This window comes from Haliotis rufescens, unplaced genomic scaffold (assembly GCF_023055435.1).
Source record: "Haliotis rufescens isolate VD_foot unplaced genomic scaffold, xgHalRufe1.0.p SCAF_34, whole genome shotgun sequence".
NCBI classification, from domain to species: Eukaryota; Metazoa; Mollusca; class Gastropoda; order Lepetellida; family Haliotidae; genus Haliotis; species Haliotis rufescens.
This window is the reverse complement of record NW_025964046.1, coordinates 4,087,679-4,105,102: the sequence shown is the minus strand read 5'-3', so window position 1 is coordinate 4,105,102 and position 17,424 is coordinate 4,087,679. Positions and strand designations below refer to the sequence as shown.

General features: G+C 39.2%; 1 protein-coding gene across 9 annotated transcripts in view; it reads left to right on the top strand.

Moving 5' to 3' along the window:
• LOC124115340 (hemicentin-1-like) overlaps positions 1 to 16,226 on the top strand; it is an 85,709-nt gene extending 69,483 nt beyond the window's left edge. For 8 of the 9 annotated variants that reach the window (XM_046476288.2, XM_046476290.2, XM_048381007.1 and 5 more), the window contains 6 exons: positions 1,138 to 1,410; positions 2,520 to 2,633; positions 6,528 to 6,648; positions 8,745 to 8,831; positions 13,892 to 13,957; positions 14,982 to 16,226. In XM_046476288.2, the coding sequence (XP_046332244.2) occupies positions 1,138 to 1,410; positions 2,520 to 2,633; positions 6,528 to 6,648; positions 8,745 to 8,831; positions 13,892 to 13,957; positions 14,982 to 15,174 (854 nt within the window). In that variant the 3' untranslated portion in view covers positions 15,175 to 16,226. The remainder of the gene's footprint in view (positions 1 to 1,137; positions 1,411 to 2,519; positions 2,634 to 6,527; positions 6,649 to 8,744; positions 8,832 to 13,891; positions 13,958 to 14,981) is intronic. The other variant, XM_046476287.2, reaches the window with a different exon arrangement.
• The last annotated feature ends 1,198 nt before the right edge of the window (positions 16,227 to 17,424 follow it).

The window sequence follows — 17,424 nt, the reverse complement described above, 5'->3', positions numbered from 1 at the left end:
AGGGGAATCGAAGGGGTCATTGTAGCTTCGTTATCAAAGATGGGACGTGCTTTATAAAGGGGCTCGCCTCAGACAAGCATTACCAATATTGTATACACTGCACCCGTGAATGCATACGGGTTGTAGTGATGACGCGTGTCTGTTTTGATCAAGTATCTGTTTATTTGTTGGTTTGTTGTTTAACGCCACACTAAGCAATATTCCAGCTATATGACGGCGGTCCGTTAATAATCGAGCCTGGACCAGACATTGAGGATCTCACTCGAGTCTCTTTTGATATCAAATATATCAACACGAGTTGATAAAAGTGGAAAAATTCCGAGGCCTGCCACTTTAATCTTCCACTTTTTATTCTTTCAACTTTTTCAATTTGTAGACAGTAATTAGCAGTGTCTTCAGTGTAAAAAGTACGGCTAACAGCTTCAGTAGCAGAGCCATTCGTGATGTCATTTGATTGTGACGTCATGGTAACCAGTGACGTCACAATGGTCTGCAAAGCATTGTGATGTAATTTCATTGCAGCGATATCTACAGTGTAGATATCGCTTGATCTCACCTAAGCGATATCTCCTGTGGGAGCCAGTTTTGGATGATAAAATGCAGTGATTGACATCAAGAGCATCGATCCACGCAATTGGAATTCGATGACTTGCATCAACCAAGTCAGCGAGCCTGACCACCCGATCCCGTTAGTTGCCTCTTACGACAAGTATATTCGCCTTTTACGGCAAGCATGGGTTGCTGAAGACCTATTCTACCCCGGATCGTCACGGGTCTTTTGATCAAATAAAGAACGGAACTCAAATGGTTAAAAGTGTTTACATATGTGTAGTGTGAAGCAGTGAGTAGAATAGAGTAGATCGAGAGTAGAATAGAGTACATCAAGGGTACGGCACATGGTCCGCGAGAAATATCGCTGATGTATCCAGGCCATGGCTTGGTTAAAATATGCTAAAAATGTCTTTCAAACAGTTTGTGCAGATAACATCCATCAATATGTCGCATGTATGTTGACAATATGTCGAACGTATATTTTTTATGTATACTAAGTGATCAAATCATTAAATATTTTACCAAGCATAACTATAGCCCGAAATGTTATTTTTTAATAATTGTTTTCTTCTACGATTTTGATAGATCGCCCTCGTGGTATTTTAAAGAATCCTGTTATCAAAACAACTATTGGCAACAGCGCGACCTTGACCTGTCAAACCAAGGCTAACCCGGCTACTTCCTCGTACACATGGTCATTTGGTAGCAAGCAGCTAGCAGAGACTGGGGCTAGTCTTGAAATCACCCCTACAACTGTGGATGATTTTGGTCTGTACACCTGTGTCGCTACAAACACCATTGGGTCATCTGACCCAATCAACTTGACCTTGGAGGAGGGTACCACGGCTGAGCCTCCAAGTAAGTTGCAGGTTTAAATAGATATCAATGATTTACATGAGAGCAATTAAACATATCCTTGCCAACGTGAATTTGAAGGCCCGGACGTCGGAGAGAAGAGCGCGGACGTCAGAGAGAAAGGCGCGGACGTCAGAGAAAAGATGGAGCATGCAAAGCTTTTGTCAAGCAGTGCCGCATTATGTTTCTTTTTTACTGTACTTATTCACTAAGATGCTGAATCAAAAGTCAAACAGAAAGGAGCAATGATAACATCTCTGACGAAAGGATACCTCTGAAATATGACGTCAGCAATGTCTATCGGTTAAAACAAGCCATGAAGGCATTTTGATGTCAAGGTTTAAATACAGCCAATTCATTTGCTATTACCGAATATCCTCAATGTTTTGGGGGGGGGGGGGGGGGTCTCACGTTCTGAAGTGAAATAATTGTTTGGCTCCATCATTCAGGCATATATATTGTATATCCTAAAGCCCTGATCGGCAAAAGATATGGCGCAGTCGTCTGAGGCACCGGAATTCTCGGGTCAGAGTCGCGTATTCGCCTTCATTATGATTCAAGTTAAGTCAGCACCGTCCTTGTGGGTGTCACCATAGTGGCAAACTACTGAAACCTGCATCTCTTCAGTCGCCGTGTTATAGCTGAAATAGGGGATACAGGTTGCCCAGTCGTCTAAGGCGCCGCGATTCGCTGTGCAGAGTTGCGTCTCTTGGGCACGCTACAAACCTATGATTGTGGGTTCGAATCCCGGTTCGCCCCGATTATGTTTCTAGGTTTGTCAGCACCATACCCGTGCTCGTGGGTTTCACCGAAGTGGTAAACGTCTGAGACCTTCATCACCTCGAGCTTTCCTCTCACATTAAACTGACACGCCGTGGTAACTGGAATACTGTTAAAAGCGGCGTTAAACCTAACTCACTCACTCACTCCTCCGGCATCAAGCTGACACGCCGTAATATAACTGGAATACTGTTCAAAGCGGCGTTAATCCCAACTCACTCACTAACTCCTCCCACATCAAGCTTACACGCCTTAATATAACTGGATTACTGTTGAAAGCAGCGTTAAACCCAACTCACTCACTAACTCTATATATTGCTTCCTTGTTGCAGAGACTGGGGCATCAACGGCGTCACTAGGCACGGAGATAATTGTTCTAATTGTACTGCTCTTCCTAATCCTTATCATCATAATAATAGTCATCATAATAGTCTGCTACAAAAAAGGTAATTATACCAGTTTTCATTCGTGTTTTTTGCTCTTTTAATATACATATCTATATACGATACTGCCAATATTGCACATTGCTTTTCAATCAGTATACAGCAGTGAGTCGTTAGGGTATGTCAAGGGTTCGGAATGCTATCGTTTAACAATGTGTTACTAGCACTATTGCACATAGGTATTCATTGCTTTTCATTCAGGACACAACAATGATTCTTTAGGGTATGTCGAAGTTTCGAAATGATATCGTTTAACAGTGCATGTTCAGGTTAGAGTAACCGTTTCTTTAAATACTAGCATTCATTATTATTATTATTATTATTATTATTATTATTATTATTATTATTATCATCATCATCATCATGATCGTTATTATTATTATTATTATCATGATCGTTATTATTATTATTATAATTATTATCATGATCGTTATTATTATTATTATAATTATTATCATGATCGTTATTATTATTATTATTATCATGATCGTTATTATTATTATTATTATTATTATTATTATTATTATTATTATTATTATTATCGTGATCGTTATTATTATTATTGTTATTATTATCATGGTCGTTATTATTATTATTATTATTATCATCATCATGATCGTTATTATTATAATTATTATCATGATCGTTATTATTATTATTATTATTATTATCATGATCGTTATTATTATTATTATTATTATTATTATTATCGTGATCGTTATTATTATTATTGTTATTATTATCATGGTCGTTATTATTATTATTATCATCATCATGATCGTTATTATTATTATTATTATTATTATCATTATTAACTAAAGTCTATGCCTACATTCTATTATAAAAAATATCCTGGAGGCATCCATTCAAATTACTGAGAGAAATTCTGTGCGAAGTGATCGTTCATTATACAGGATGGAGATAATATACACTGGTTTGCCGAGGATGGTACAAACTCCATCACAATACGTATAAGTTTGACAGATATATTTTTCTCTTCAATTTTAAGATTCTAAAATGATCAAAAGAACATTTTAATGGCATTGTTAAAGATATCATATGTACTATGACAGGACATACTGAAACTATGTATTCATGTTATGATTATTTCTTCACATTCCATTTCTCTGCGGCTTCCGTTTCGTATAATAAAGGGTAACTGCGACATTTATCTTTTATAATTTGTAAATGTGTTCACGGAGTTCTCTCCCTTCTTGTTATAAATATTTAAAAATATCCATACAATATAAGACAAGAAAACGAATAAAAATCATCCGAAATTTTATTACTTTAAGGCTCACATCGAATATATTTTCAAATATTGGATGAAAAACAATTTAGAGTGTTTCATTTTCAAATTATATTTCTGTAATCGCTTGTGGAGCTGTGGTAATCTGTGAGTGGTATTACAGGTCATGAATTGAGATCACTCTCGGGGAAGAACTCCGCTTTGCCTGTTTCCGTGTCCTACTGGAATAAGTGTCCATATTTTCCTCTTGCCCTGATCCTAATTTCACAAAGCGATATCAGCGCTACGATAATCGATAATCCTTACTCTCACATTGTTCACGATAGTCGTACGGTTATCGTGGCGCTGTTGTCGATTTATGGAACGGGTCCTGTTTACTAACATTACCCCAAATCTAACTCATAAATGTCGCTTTTACTTCATAACATTATGTTCGTTTGTCGCTCGATATTGTCCCATTGAAGTCATGCTTTTGTGCTTTTGATGTTTAAACTGAAAGACGTTCTGGGGATGTTTTCTAATAATTTCCACTCTGCGTGATGACAAAGCAGAGCCAATCCCTTTTCATCCTGGCAACAGGATGATCACCCTGTGCGCATGCTAAAAAATCCATCACGTGTACAGTAAAACCTCGTTAATACGGAAGGAAGCGTTTGCGGAGAAATCGGACGGTTTAACAAATGTCCGGATTAACTAAAGATAAGTACGGATTATATCTCAATGTCCAAACCGATACTCACCCGGAAGATGGTTTCCGGATTATCGGGGGTCCGGACTAGGGAGGTTTTACTGTTCATGTACCGATTAATTGGTGATGTTGTAACACTCAGAGTTTTGAATCTTGTCTCATTTTCTTGACATATATATATATATATATATATATATATATATATATATATATATATATATATATATATATATATATACTACTTGTATATTACTTGAATCTATGTCAACCTTTCACATATATTTTTATTAATCCCGTTTTATATGTATACACCTTAAATGCTTCGAAGTTTGTTTTTACACCTTAAATGCTTCGAAGTTTGTTTTTTTGCTCTCCACATGGCAATCAGAATGATACTACACACATATTTGGCAAAAAATCCCACTCGCTTCCTCACTAACGTCTAGTACAGTGCGCATCTCGGCTGGATTCCGTTTAAGCAATCAGTTACACAAGCAACCATCACCCATGAAACTGCACCTCTTTAGCTTCTTGCATGATATTCATGTTGGCATTGTAATGTGTCGTTTCGGTTTCCGTTCCTAATTATATATGGGTTGGCCATTCATTCCTGTGTTTGTGTATTGTGTCGTTACATTGTATAAGAGGTGGTTGTTTACAACTGATATGTGTATGTCCAGACTGAACACTCCTGTAACTTCTTTAAGTGGCATTTAGAAGTTTGTGTGATGAAGTAAGACAAGTTCTATGGATGAACAACTTCTTTATTACAATTTGTGCGACGTTTAGGTGTAGATCCTAACACCTTTATCAAGCAAGTGATGGATAGTGCTAAACAACATAGGTATATATACTTATTAACATCAATGTTTATACAGTAAATTGATTGATGGACACAGAGAGCTGATTAAGATAACAAGAAGCCAGTGGATGGTTGTTTACCCTGTCCCATTGTCCTAGTTGATGTAATTGGGTCAGTTGCTTATATGGTCCGAGATGGCTGATTTACTCTCTGATTTAATGGTTGAGGTTTCGTGCTCTTTGAATCTGGTGTTGATGGGGCGGGGTGTGTCACCTACGTAGGATTGTCCACAGTTGCTGCAACTTTATAAACTACACCTTTTGACTCTTGAGGTGTGAGACATACAGAAGCTGTTATCCATGAATTGTGTCTACTTTGAAAACTAAACAAAGTTCTGATAACAGGACAGGGCAATGTTGGTTGACTTTCCAGGTTAGAGTGCTTACAATTTTTACCAATTTGTGTGTCAGGGTGTCCCGTCGGTCCACTGTCTTGAATAAGCAGTACTTTTGGTGACTGCATTCGATTTCAATGTTTTCGTCATTTATCAGTAAAAGCAAACGGCGGAGAACTCCGCCCTGGTTTACTCAACTATACAGTAACGTGTATAAACCTCTATATTCTATATGCAAGTGAGCTGTAGCATATCAGTGATAGTGTGAGTGAGTGAGTGAGTTTGTCGGTGTTTCAGTTATGTAACTGTGTGTCAGCTTGACGTGGGAGGAAATCCCGAAGTAATAAAATCACACATTTAATGTTGCTAAAACACGTGACTCTACACCACCCACTCATCCCCAAAATCCAGACCGCAATCCTATCCGTGAAGATCCTGGTTAGAATAGATCTTCAGCAACCCATGCTTGCTGTAAAAGGCGACAATGCTTGTGGTAAGAGGCGACTAACGGGATCGGGTGGTCAGTCTCGCTGACTTGGTTGATGCATGTCATCGATCCCAATTGCGTGGATCGATGCTCATAATGTCAATCATTGGATTGTCTGGTCCACACTCGATTATTTACAGATCATGTAGTTGGGATATTGCGGACTCCGGCGTTAAACACCAAACACACAAACAAACAAACACAAAATTCCCACCCATATCAAACGGTCGATACCAATGTTGATACTTGTATGCACGACTTGGCTTTTCTGTCTCAGGAAAATGCGGCAAAAAGAAAGAGCCGAAAGGACGCGTGGCTCCAGTTATAGAGCCGAAGACAGAACCTATGCCAACAGCTGTGGAGACGTCCTCTACTGATGCCGAAAAGCCTTCTGTCAGGTTTGCCGACTAAATATGTCTAGATGTGTCATTAATACCTGTGTTGTGGCGTCCTCTTAACAATTGTGCAGACTTCGTACTTGGAGAAGACCAGGACAGCATTGAAATCAGACATTGGATTGAAGGCCATCATTGACTCATCGCTGATCCACATGTTCACTAACGCATATGCCTCATTACATACGTTGTCCTTGCTGTGGGGTCTTGGAGCATATATGCTTTATGTGTCTGAATGTGTCAATATATGCTGACAATGCTGTGTTTGATTAACACATTCGCCGCTGTGCCTGATTAACATGTGTTCTGTTTGGTCTTCAAGTATTCATGTTATATGTGTCTGAATGTGTCATTTTATGCTGAAGATGTTCTGTACTCATGTCGTACTAATTTGTTCCTATGGATACACCCACAAGAATGATTTGACAAAAGGGAAATATTGAATATTATTGAACAAATGTATGGTGCTTCCAGATTTTTGTGATATTCATCCTACAATGACTGAGTATAGTAACGTATGCTTGGTTAATGCATCTCCGCGTGTTGGGACTTGCGGCCCTTCTCTGTGCCAGGATCCGCTGTCTGTGACGGATTATGGTCCTTGGCTTGCCAGCACCATCACAGCGTCCGGTGATGTTAAGAAAGCAATAAAACGCCTACAAACTGCCCCAAAGTCCTGTCACCTTCGCACTCAATGTATAACTGAAATAATGTTTAATACGTCGTCGAAGCCAACTCACTCACTGATCGATGGGACGTTATTGTTTTTGTGTTACAATAATAATTCAACATACTTTTTATTTTGATGACATTGTCTATGACTTCCTTGTGTCACAATCGTTCATGTGATGTTATATGTGTGTGCATGGGGGTGTTCCCTAATCATAAACTGTGATAATGTTATATTTCTATAGCTGCAGCGTTCATTGATTTCTGCGAAAATGCGCTGAATATGATAGCCTCTTATGCTTATAATCAGTTATCATGATCTAGCATGTTGTATATGTGATTGCTTATTAAAGCTTCTTGCGTATATTGTACATATAATAGGATATATGGTTCCAGGAAATATAAATATGCACTGTTAATGCACACCTTGTATAAATTTGCACTTAACTTAACAAAGCTATTTAAATCAGTTAGATCTAGAGTAGTCGACATTTCATTTCCATACACATTAGGTTACCTGCACACCCAGGAGTTTGACGGGGCAACTAATTGAACCACATTTGTCTTTAGTCATGGGAATAGCCAGGTGAGCTAAATGATTTCCTATCACCAGTGGTCCACCACACGTGCTGTTCGACACACACCACTGGTTAGTTATTCACACACTATCATTACACGCATGGCATGCTGGGTCCGTGGGTAGTGGGCGTGCATGTGTGTGCACACCTTCAGGCGTGCGCATAACACTTAAAACAGTACGCTGCACTTTCACATTTGTATATATATACAGCAAAACAATATAAGCGAAAGAAAGCACATACACACACGCACGCACGCACACACACACACACACACACACACACACACACACACACACAAACACGCATAACACGCGCGCGTAAGCCTATATAAGAACGCACCAGAGAAGGTACATTTCTTTCTTTCTTTCTTTCTTTCTTTCTTTCTTTCTTTCTTTCTTTATGGTTGGTTGGTTGGTTGGTTGGTTGGTTGGTCCGTGGGAACTCCGGAAAACATCCGATCGCCACCAACCTACGCCTGTCGTAAGAGGCGTGAAAATGGATCAGACTCTATACACAACTGGCTCCTATTCCTGTTTCCGGCCGCTCTACACAGCACCATAAAACGTTACACAGCACCATGAAACCTTACACAGCACCATGAAACGTTACTCAGTACCATGAAACGTTACACAGTACCATGAAACCTTACACAGCACCATGAAACGTCACACACAGCACCATGAAAGGTTACACAGCACCATGAAACGTTACACAGCACCATGGAGCTTGTACATAGCACTGCGCAGCATGTACATTACATTCCGAGTCAGGAGCAGGATGCTATTGCTCTCATACTTGCACTAATATATATCACTCACTCATCATATATATGCATGTCATGTATTGTAGAACCCGCCCCCAATGGTCAGCTGTCTCCAGACAGGATGTGCACGTCAATGTGAATAATCATATAAATAAGGAGCACAACAAGATGAGGTATATAAAGTCACTGTGTGTCCGCTTCTGTCACCTGTAGCGTGTGATTAGTTACAGCGTGCATGTGTGTCTGCCCATACTGTGTCCTTCATATCACCAGAAATGCATATATACAGAAATCATACCTTTTGGTGTGGTGTACAGCGATGTGTGATTAAATACACCAGGTAATGTCAACATAATGTAAGTCGTATCACCAGTATATGCATAGAAACAGAAATCATACCTTTTCGTGTGATATACAGTGATGTGTGATTAAATAACCATATAATGTCAACATAATGTAAGACGTATAACCAGAATATGCCTATGTACAGAAATCATACCTTTTCGTGTGGTGTACAGCGATGTGTGATTAAATACTTCAGGTAATGTCAACTAATGTAAGTCGTATCACCAGAATATGCATAGAAACAGAAATCATACCTTTTCGTGTGGTGTACAGTGATTAAAGATTAAATAACCATATAATGTCAACATAATGTAAGTCGTATCACCAGAATATGCATAGAAACAGAAATCATACCTTTTCGTGTGGTGTACAGTGATGTATGATTAAATACACTATGTAATGTCATCATATTGTTAGTCGTATCACCAGAATATGCCTATATACAGAAATCATACCTTTTCGTGTGGTGTGCAGTACTGTATGATGAAATATCCAGGTTAGAAGAGTTTTGCCTTTATGTATCACAGTTAGCAGTACACCTAATATATATGTACATACATATACACGAATTACCTATTCTGAAAATAAATGTCATGTTCATTGTCTATATGCATATCGTGTGAGCTCGGATAACTAACACCTTTAGAAGCCCTGGTCAACAGGGAGGCCATTGACAGTACTTCCCGGTTTTGTATGCAAGACGTTCCTCAACCATTCGTAAATACATACAGCTTTGTAACGAAAGTATGCCAATAAACGCTTAGATGACAGCAGCCAAATGGGAATGTTGGTTCAACGGGATCGGGTGGTCAGCCTCACTGACCCAGTTGATGCATGTCATCGTATCCCAATTGCGTGGATTGATGCACATGATGTCAATCACTGGATTGTCTGGTCTGACTCGTTTATTTACAGACCGCCGTTGGGCGGTCGGGTAGCCCAGTGGTTAAAGCGTTCGCTCGTCACGCCGAAGACCCGGGTTCGATTCCCGACATGGATACAATGTGTGAAGCCCATTTCTGGTGTCCCCCGCCGTGATATTGCTGGAATATTGCTAAAAGCGGCGTAAAACAATACTCACTCACTCACTACAGACCGCCGTTATATAACTGGAATATTGCTGAGTGCAGCGTTAGGTAACAAAGAAACAAAACGTGACTAGACAAAGAAAAGCGCCAGTATTACCCCGCATGGCAGTATGCGTTCTATGGGGTTCAATGGGAGGAAGGTCGTGCATACACGCCGTGAAGTATTGACGATGCTAGAAACCATATTGCGTGACAGCCTCTTATACAGTACATTGTAGACAAAACGTTCATGTTCTGGGCATACTGTACCACCATATAGTGATGGTAACCTGGGCCCTGGTGACTCCATGTGAATAATATATAATATATAATATAAAATATATAATATTTGTATGCCACACACCTGCAGTCAAGATCCGGCATGAATTAGGTCTATAGCAACCCATGCTTGCCGTACGAGACGACTATGCTTGTCGTAAGAGGTGACTAACGGGATCCGGTGGTCAGGCTCGCTGACTTGGTTGATGCATGTCATCGTATCCCAATTGCGTGGATCGAAGCTCATGATGTCAATCATTGGACTGTCTGGTCCAGACTCGATATTTACAGACCGCCGTCATATAGCTGGAAAATTGTTGAGTACGGCGATAAACCACAAACAAACAAAAGCAATCTGGGTAGAAAAACTCACGAAAATGCATTTTTTAGTGCCTTGCGTTTTAGAGCGAATTTGGTACACAGAGTGCTCTGTCATGCAGTATGTAGATTCGTAGATTAGAGATGTACTATCTGTCTTAGATGCTAGAATAGAAATTCTTGTGTGGTGTGTTCTTTCCTAATGTCTATATATCTGATGATATACCCTTATCTGTTTTAACATACTGTACAGCATTGTACTCCTTCAAGTGTTATGATAACCATATGAATCATTCAAACTATGTATGTTTGTCACTTAATGAGGAACGATTAGATGTTGAAGCCTTCTCTATTAACGACAGCCCCCTTGAAGATCTGGATAGGGCAACCCATGCTTGCCGTAAAAGGCGACTACGCTTGTCGTAAGAAGCGACTAACGGGATCGGGTGGTCAGGCTCGTTGACTAAGTTGATGCATGTCATCGTATCCAAATTGCGTTAATCGATGCTCATGATGTCAATCACCGGATTGTATGGTCCAGACTCGATTATGCATCACTTCGGGCTTTCCTCCCTAATTAAGCTGACACGCCGTGATATAACTGGAATAATGTTAAAAGCGGCGTTAAACCCGCCTCACTCACTCACTCCATATGTGTCTTGGTATCTTACGATGTATATGTGATCATCACAGAATTACTATATAGATACTTAGATAAATATATCTTGTCATAAATATATTCTTGTCATTACTATTAGTTTGAGTTTGGGAACGTTTGTGTCTGTTTGTATTGTCATCCCTGTTAACAAGAATGTATATAGGCAGAAATATTGCAATTCGAGTGTACAGTCCAATGTTTTTAAAATTTATCAACACACATCACTGAATACGTCCTGATAATACGAACAAATCAAGTTTGTTAAACGTATTCAGGGTTGTGTTTAAAAAAAATATAAATATATATTTGTTAAAAAATGTTATGTAATGTGTACTAACACCCTGTCTCCACCTCTATGTTCTGTTTCCTTGAAATTCAAATAATTTATACTCTCTGGTGTTCCCTATTCGGTTATAGTATCATATTAATTAGTAGATACAAAACTGAGAAAACATGTTATATTTCAGCAGGGACTAAAAATCTAAAAACTGCTGACTAATGTTTGGATCAGAAAAATTGTTAAAATGACCATAGATTTTATTAAAATGTCCATGCTTACGTCTGGATGTATGAATTCTGTTCACACGTGGAAGTAATTGTTTGTTTGATTGAAAAGAAATAGCTTGGTTGGTTTCAAAAGTAGGGTTTGTTTGGTATTTACGGAACCTGGTTAATTCGAGACCAAACTAATTTTTGTATAACACCTAAAAAAAGTGTATTATGGTTATGATGGCTGCAGAGCATGACTAGCCCCAAGTTTTAAGTGAATTATTGTGTGTTATATCATCTGCCATTGTCCTATAATAGCTGAGGGCATGAAACGAACAGCAGCAGCATCGTGTTTAAAATATAGCATTGTTTCTCGGTTTTCTTCTTCTGTGTAACACTTGCATGTTTATATATCCCATACATGTCTATATGTAAATATATATGTTGAGTCAGGATCTCTTTTAATTGCAGCAGTTTTAGAAATGTAGTATGCTATTGCCCTTATAAATGCAATGAAATCTCTTTAACCGAAGTCACAACTTAGATATCGAGTTATCCGTTTTTCGAAATAAGCGAGTATGAGTTATAGGAGACTATTATGCAGATGAATTCTCCTGGGACGTATAGTTAGTTTGTCTTAAACGATATATCGGTATATCAGTAGTTCGAGACAAAATATAACTGTAAATACAGTGGACAATTCTGTAGGTCCTTCAGTGGCACTACAATTGTATCGACCTAAACGATATATACATGTGTGTTAACACTGTTCACGTTAAGGACAGTTTATTGTACATATATTGTGTTCTTTCGTGAACATGTTCTTTTCCTAAAGAGCAAATCACAAGAATAGTAGTGTGTTATTGGTATGACGTCATAGTTGATGACGCGGTTGGGTAGCCAAGTTGTCAAGGTGGTCTCGTCACAATAAAGGCCGGGTTTGCTTCCAAACATGGTTACCCCTTATGGAGGACTTTGTAGATGTAAAGGGTATGGTGTGATATGGCTGAACGAGAGATCCACATTTGACTTAACGTTACTATACTAGTATTTAAGGTCACGTTATGTATGTCTGTAAATATATGTACATACGGCATTTCTGTATTACGCGTATGAGACGTCTTTGTAACTATTTTTTGTACGCTCATTATGTTGTGGGCAACGGCAATTTTTAAAAAAACACACAATATTTATTAGCATATTTTGTTGCACCAAAACATAATTTCGCAGCAGAGGTGGAGTCGTCAGAGTTGCGTCCCTTGGGCACGCCAGAAACCTATGATTATGGGTTCGAATCCCGGTTCGCCCCTGTTATGTTTCTAGGTTTGTCAGCACCATGCCCGTGCTCGTTGGTTTAACTGAAGTGGTAAACGTCTTAGATCTGTATCACTTCGGGCTTTCCTCCCACGCCAAGCTGACACGCCGTGATATAACTGGAATACTGTTAAAAGCGGTTAAAATCCAACTCACTCACTCACTCACAACATATGTCGGGCAGCTCACCGCACGGGACTCGTATATGTTTCGGTGTCGTGTGTCATTTGGGTCATGTGATATTTTGAATCTCATAACGGAAATCTTTATTTTTTTATTTTATTGTTTTGTTTTTAATTTCATAATGCAAATATATATTGTTATCAAATTAAATAAAATAATCTTTGATGATGTTTTTCTTTTTTCCGTTTTTAAGTGATGTGAGTATATAGCGTCTGTCGCTGTCTGTCACATTTGGTACGGGATAAATAATAGAGACTATATACATGAGTCCTAGATGGTCCAGTGTATATTTGTCCAGTATCTCCGCTTGATATTATAATATTGCCTGGGCCCATTCGCTTCCAAAGTTTTTCTTATCCCGATTGTAATTACACGAAACGAAGCTATGATGAATATGTCCGGGATTATTACCACACTAGAATGGAGATAACAAACGCAATATAAACCTTATAAGATACTGACACAGAAACCCAATCGCCGATCACCATGACAACTGAGGTAAGTATGCAAACTCTGGCGTTCACAGTGACCAGGTATTCGTTATTTCCATACTTGATTATTATGTGTAAATTAATTTCAGTGTTGAAGATGAAACCTCTGCAAATGGAACAATTCCAAACGGAGCTCCGGCTGGGGGTCCGATAATGTAAGTGATAATTTGGGAATATGCTCAGTAAATTTAGAAACGCAACAATTTGATGTCTTTATGCCTATTTTCAGCGAATGGGTTTTAGGTTCAATGAAGGGACGATTGCAAGCGTCTACAAGCCTCCATCTTTAATCTTGTTTGATGTCTGTGTTTCCATAGCAACCGAAGCTAGACATGCATGGTTTTTTTCATAAGTGGCATGTATGTGATGGGCGTTGCGTAACGTTAATGTTTTGTTTTTATACATTATAATCTAAGTGCTTATTGAAGTGTACAGTTATTTGACGCTATGGGTATCATTTGGTTTTGCGGTTCGAGTCTATTATTTGTCATTGAATACAAATGCTCTATGTATTCCAGAGGGCATGGGTGGCCATGTAGGTTAAGGCGGTGCAGAGTTGCGTTCCTTAGGCGCACCAGGAACTTATGACCACGGGTTCGAATCCCGTTTTGCCCTGATACCACTAAGGGCTTGTCAGCACCACACACGTGGGTTTCGTTAAAAGTCTTTGACCCATATCATTTCAGACACGCCGTGATATAACTGAAATAGTGTTCAAAGCGGCGTTAAACCCAACTCACTCATTCACTCACTCACTCACTCCTGCTACATTAAGCTGACACGCCGTGGTATTACTGATATACTGTTAAAAGTAGCGTTAAACCCAACTCACTCACTCCCCCCGTATCAAGCTGACACGCCGTGATTTAACTGATATACTGTTTAAAGCAGCGATAAACGCAACTCACTCACTCACTCCCACATCAAGCTGACACGCCGTGATATAACTGAAATACTGTTCAAAGCAGCGTTAACCCCAACTCACTCACTCACTCACTCACTTCAAGCTGACACGCCGTGATATAACTGAAATACTGTTCAAAGCAGAGTAAAAGCCCACTCAATCACTCACTCCAAACTGACACGCCGTGGTATAACTGAAATAATGTTGAAAGCACTGCTAAACCACATTTCGTCTGATGACGTATTTTCATGTATTTGGCGGAATAACCATTTCAGATCAATAAAGGACCCAGATGATACTCCGAGAGCACATCACTTACCTCCTTTACATTATGGCGGCGGTGGCAACGGCGAGGAGGATGCAGAAGAAAGGAGGAAGAGGAGAAGGAAAAAGAGAAGGAAGCGTCAGGATGAAGGGGAGACAACCGAGCAGCCCAAATCAGACACCATAGATGAAGAAGAGGAATGAGAAGACGCACAAAGACACACGACTTGTGATAAACTTCTCTCTAACCAAATACCATGTAGCTGCGGCTGTGATATAGGTGTATTCCAGATGACGTTGGACTGGAGTATCAGAATCAACGACATACGATGTAATTGCTGTTATTTATTGTCGTCTTCTCTAAGAAGGATCTCTTCTGACCAAACACATATCTGAAGCAGTTACTTGATATCAGTGCCTTCCGTCCAAACGATTAACCTTGATGTGCATATTCTGTGACCATTGGTTACATGTGAAACCAGACTTCTGACATTGTGGCGTTCTGACATTCTGATGGCGTCTGACAATATGACCATGTGACTTTAAAGATGGCAGATGGGAAGAAGTGTCTTTAAGATCCTGCATCCAATACATGTACACACTTATGACACGATTTCCGTTACCTTGACTACACAACTGGATATCATGATCTCAGACTGTTGATGATGATGTTGAATGATATCATGGTGCAAGACGCTGTTACAGGTGTTGTGATATTAAAGACTTAAACTGCGTTAACACAGTGCCAGTCATGACCCAGTCAGTGCTATATACAAGGACAATGAGTTGCCTTTGTTCATTAATGGCGTGTATATACAGGCAGGGGAAATGTTTAACATGTAACTACGTACCTCGGTGAAATGTTATACACTGGATGTCATCAACAAGGTCCAGTGTTGAAATTGAAATTTTAAAAGTTAAAATTGCTGTTAGTTTTATTATGGTTTAATCTTTCATTTGTATACATAATGTGACGTGTAGGAGTGTAGAGAAATTATGTTTATGTCATCATCGACGAAATCCATTTACATTTTTTTCATCGTTAAGTCCTCCGCTATAGGTCCTTCGCTATTATTGTTAATTTAATGAGAACTGCCTTGTCACGGATCATGTACGTGCATACCCAAATGTGCCTTTGACTCAATGAAGGCTTAAAGTATACTAGACATAAGCTCACTATAAGCCTTCAGTATGTGTCGATTATATGTGCACTTGCATTGCACTTCAGAGTAGACTATTAAACTGTGTTCTTCATGCGCCTTGAGTAGAGCAGTCTTTTTGAAAGGTGACCTGCCAACGCCCTGTTTTGATTTTGAAAAATTGACTTACTTTGCATGTGTTTGTGACGGGTGCCACCGGTGGGGCAGGATCCGCTCACCCTTTCGCGAACACCTCGTGTCATCACTATTTGATAGTAATTCATGAACACATGCTCATGATATAGTTGGAAACGTTCTATCGACTCTGCTTTATGCAGAGATTTCTATTGGATATGGAAAGGGTTTCGTTCCCTCATCTTATTATCATTAATATACGGAATTGTGGAGGCGAACTAAACACGATGTTTTGACATAGATATTTGGGTTATAACACACATTTCTGCAATATTTATCACATAATAACAACCATGGCCAAAACATATGGACCTTTGCAGCAATGGGAGACAACACTCTTTCCATGATTGGAATCAACCTTGAATGAAAGCGCATTCCTATTTTTCAAATCTGTTGACTGATCGATACTTTTAAACGACGTTCCTTCAAGAATATTTCCAGATTTATGCGTTCATAAGCCTAGAATCCACATGCCCTCTGTTTGAATCTAAGGTTTACCTAGAGATCATCAGAGGCCTGTCAGCACCACACCAAAGTGAAACAAACTTCAATCTGCTCTTACGTTCTTCTGTGATACAAAAAATGCTCTGTTCAAAGCAGCGTTTAGCCAACCTACTTATTGTGTGATCTCAGTGTGATCGTTCCGTCCAAAGATAATGTCCATACCCAATTGGGCGTGTCACTTTCTGTGTTACTCGTTTATAAAGGCAGTAGCATAACTCGCAATGATGTTTGTATACATACTTGCGCTTCTCTCTCTTCTTCCATGCGTTTGTTAATGTGATTTGCCAACGTCTTCACATCCTTGTAATATAAAGTAGCGGTTTAATTTCATTCTTAATGTCTGCCAATAGAATAAAACCTTGATGTTATATTAGAACTGTATTTATTAGTTTTTCCAGGAACGCGTATTTTTAGAAATATATTAAACAACAATGAATAATTATTTAATAACTGTTTAACATTGTAATTTTACTGTGATTTACAGTACAATTTTTTTTAAATTCAAGGGGGTACGGGTGTCCCAGTCGTCTAAGGAGCCGCGATTCGCTGTGCAGAGTTGCTTCTCTTGGGCATACCAGAAACCTATGATTGTGGGTTCGATTCCCGGTTCACCCCG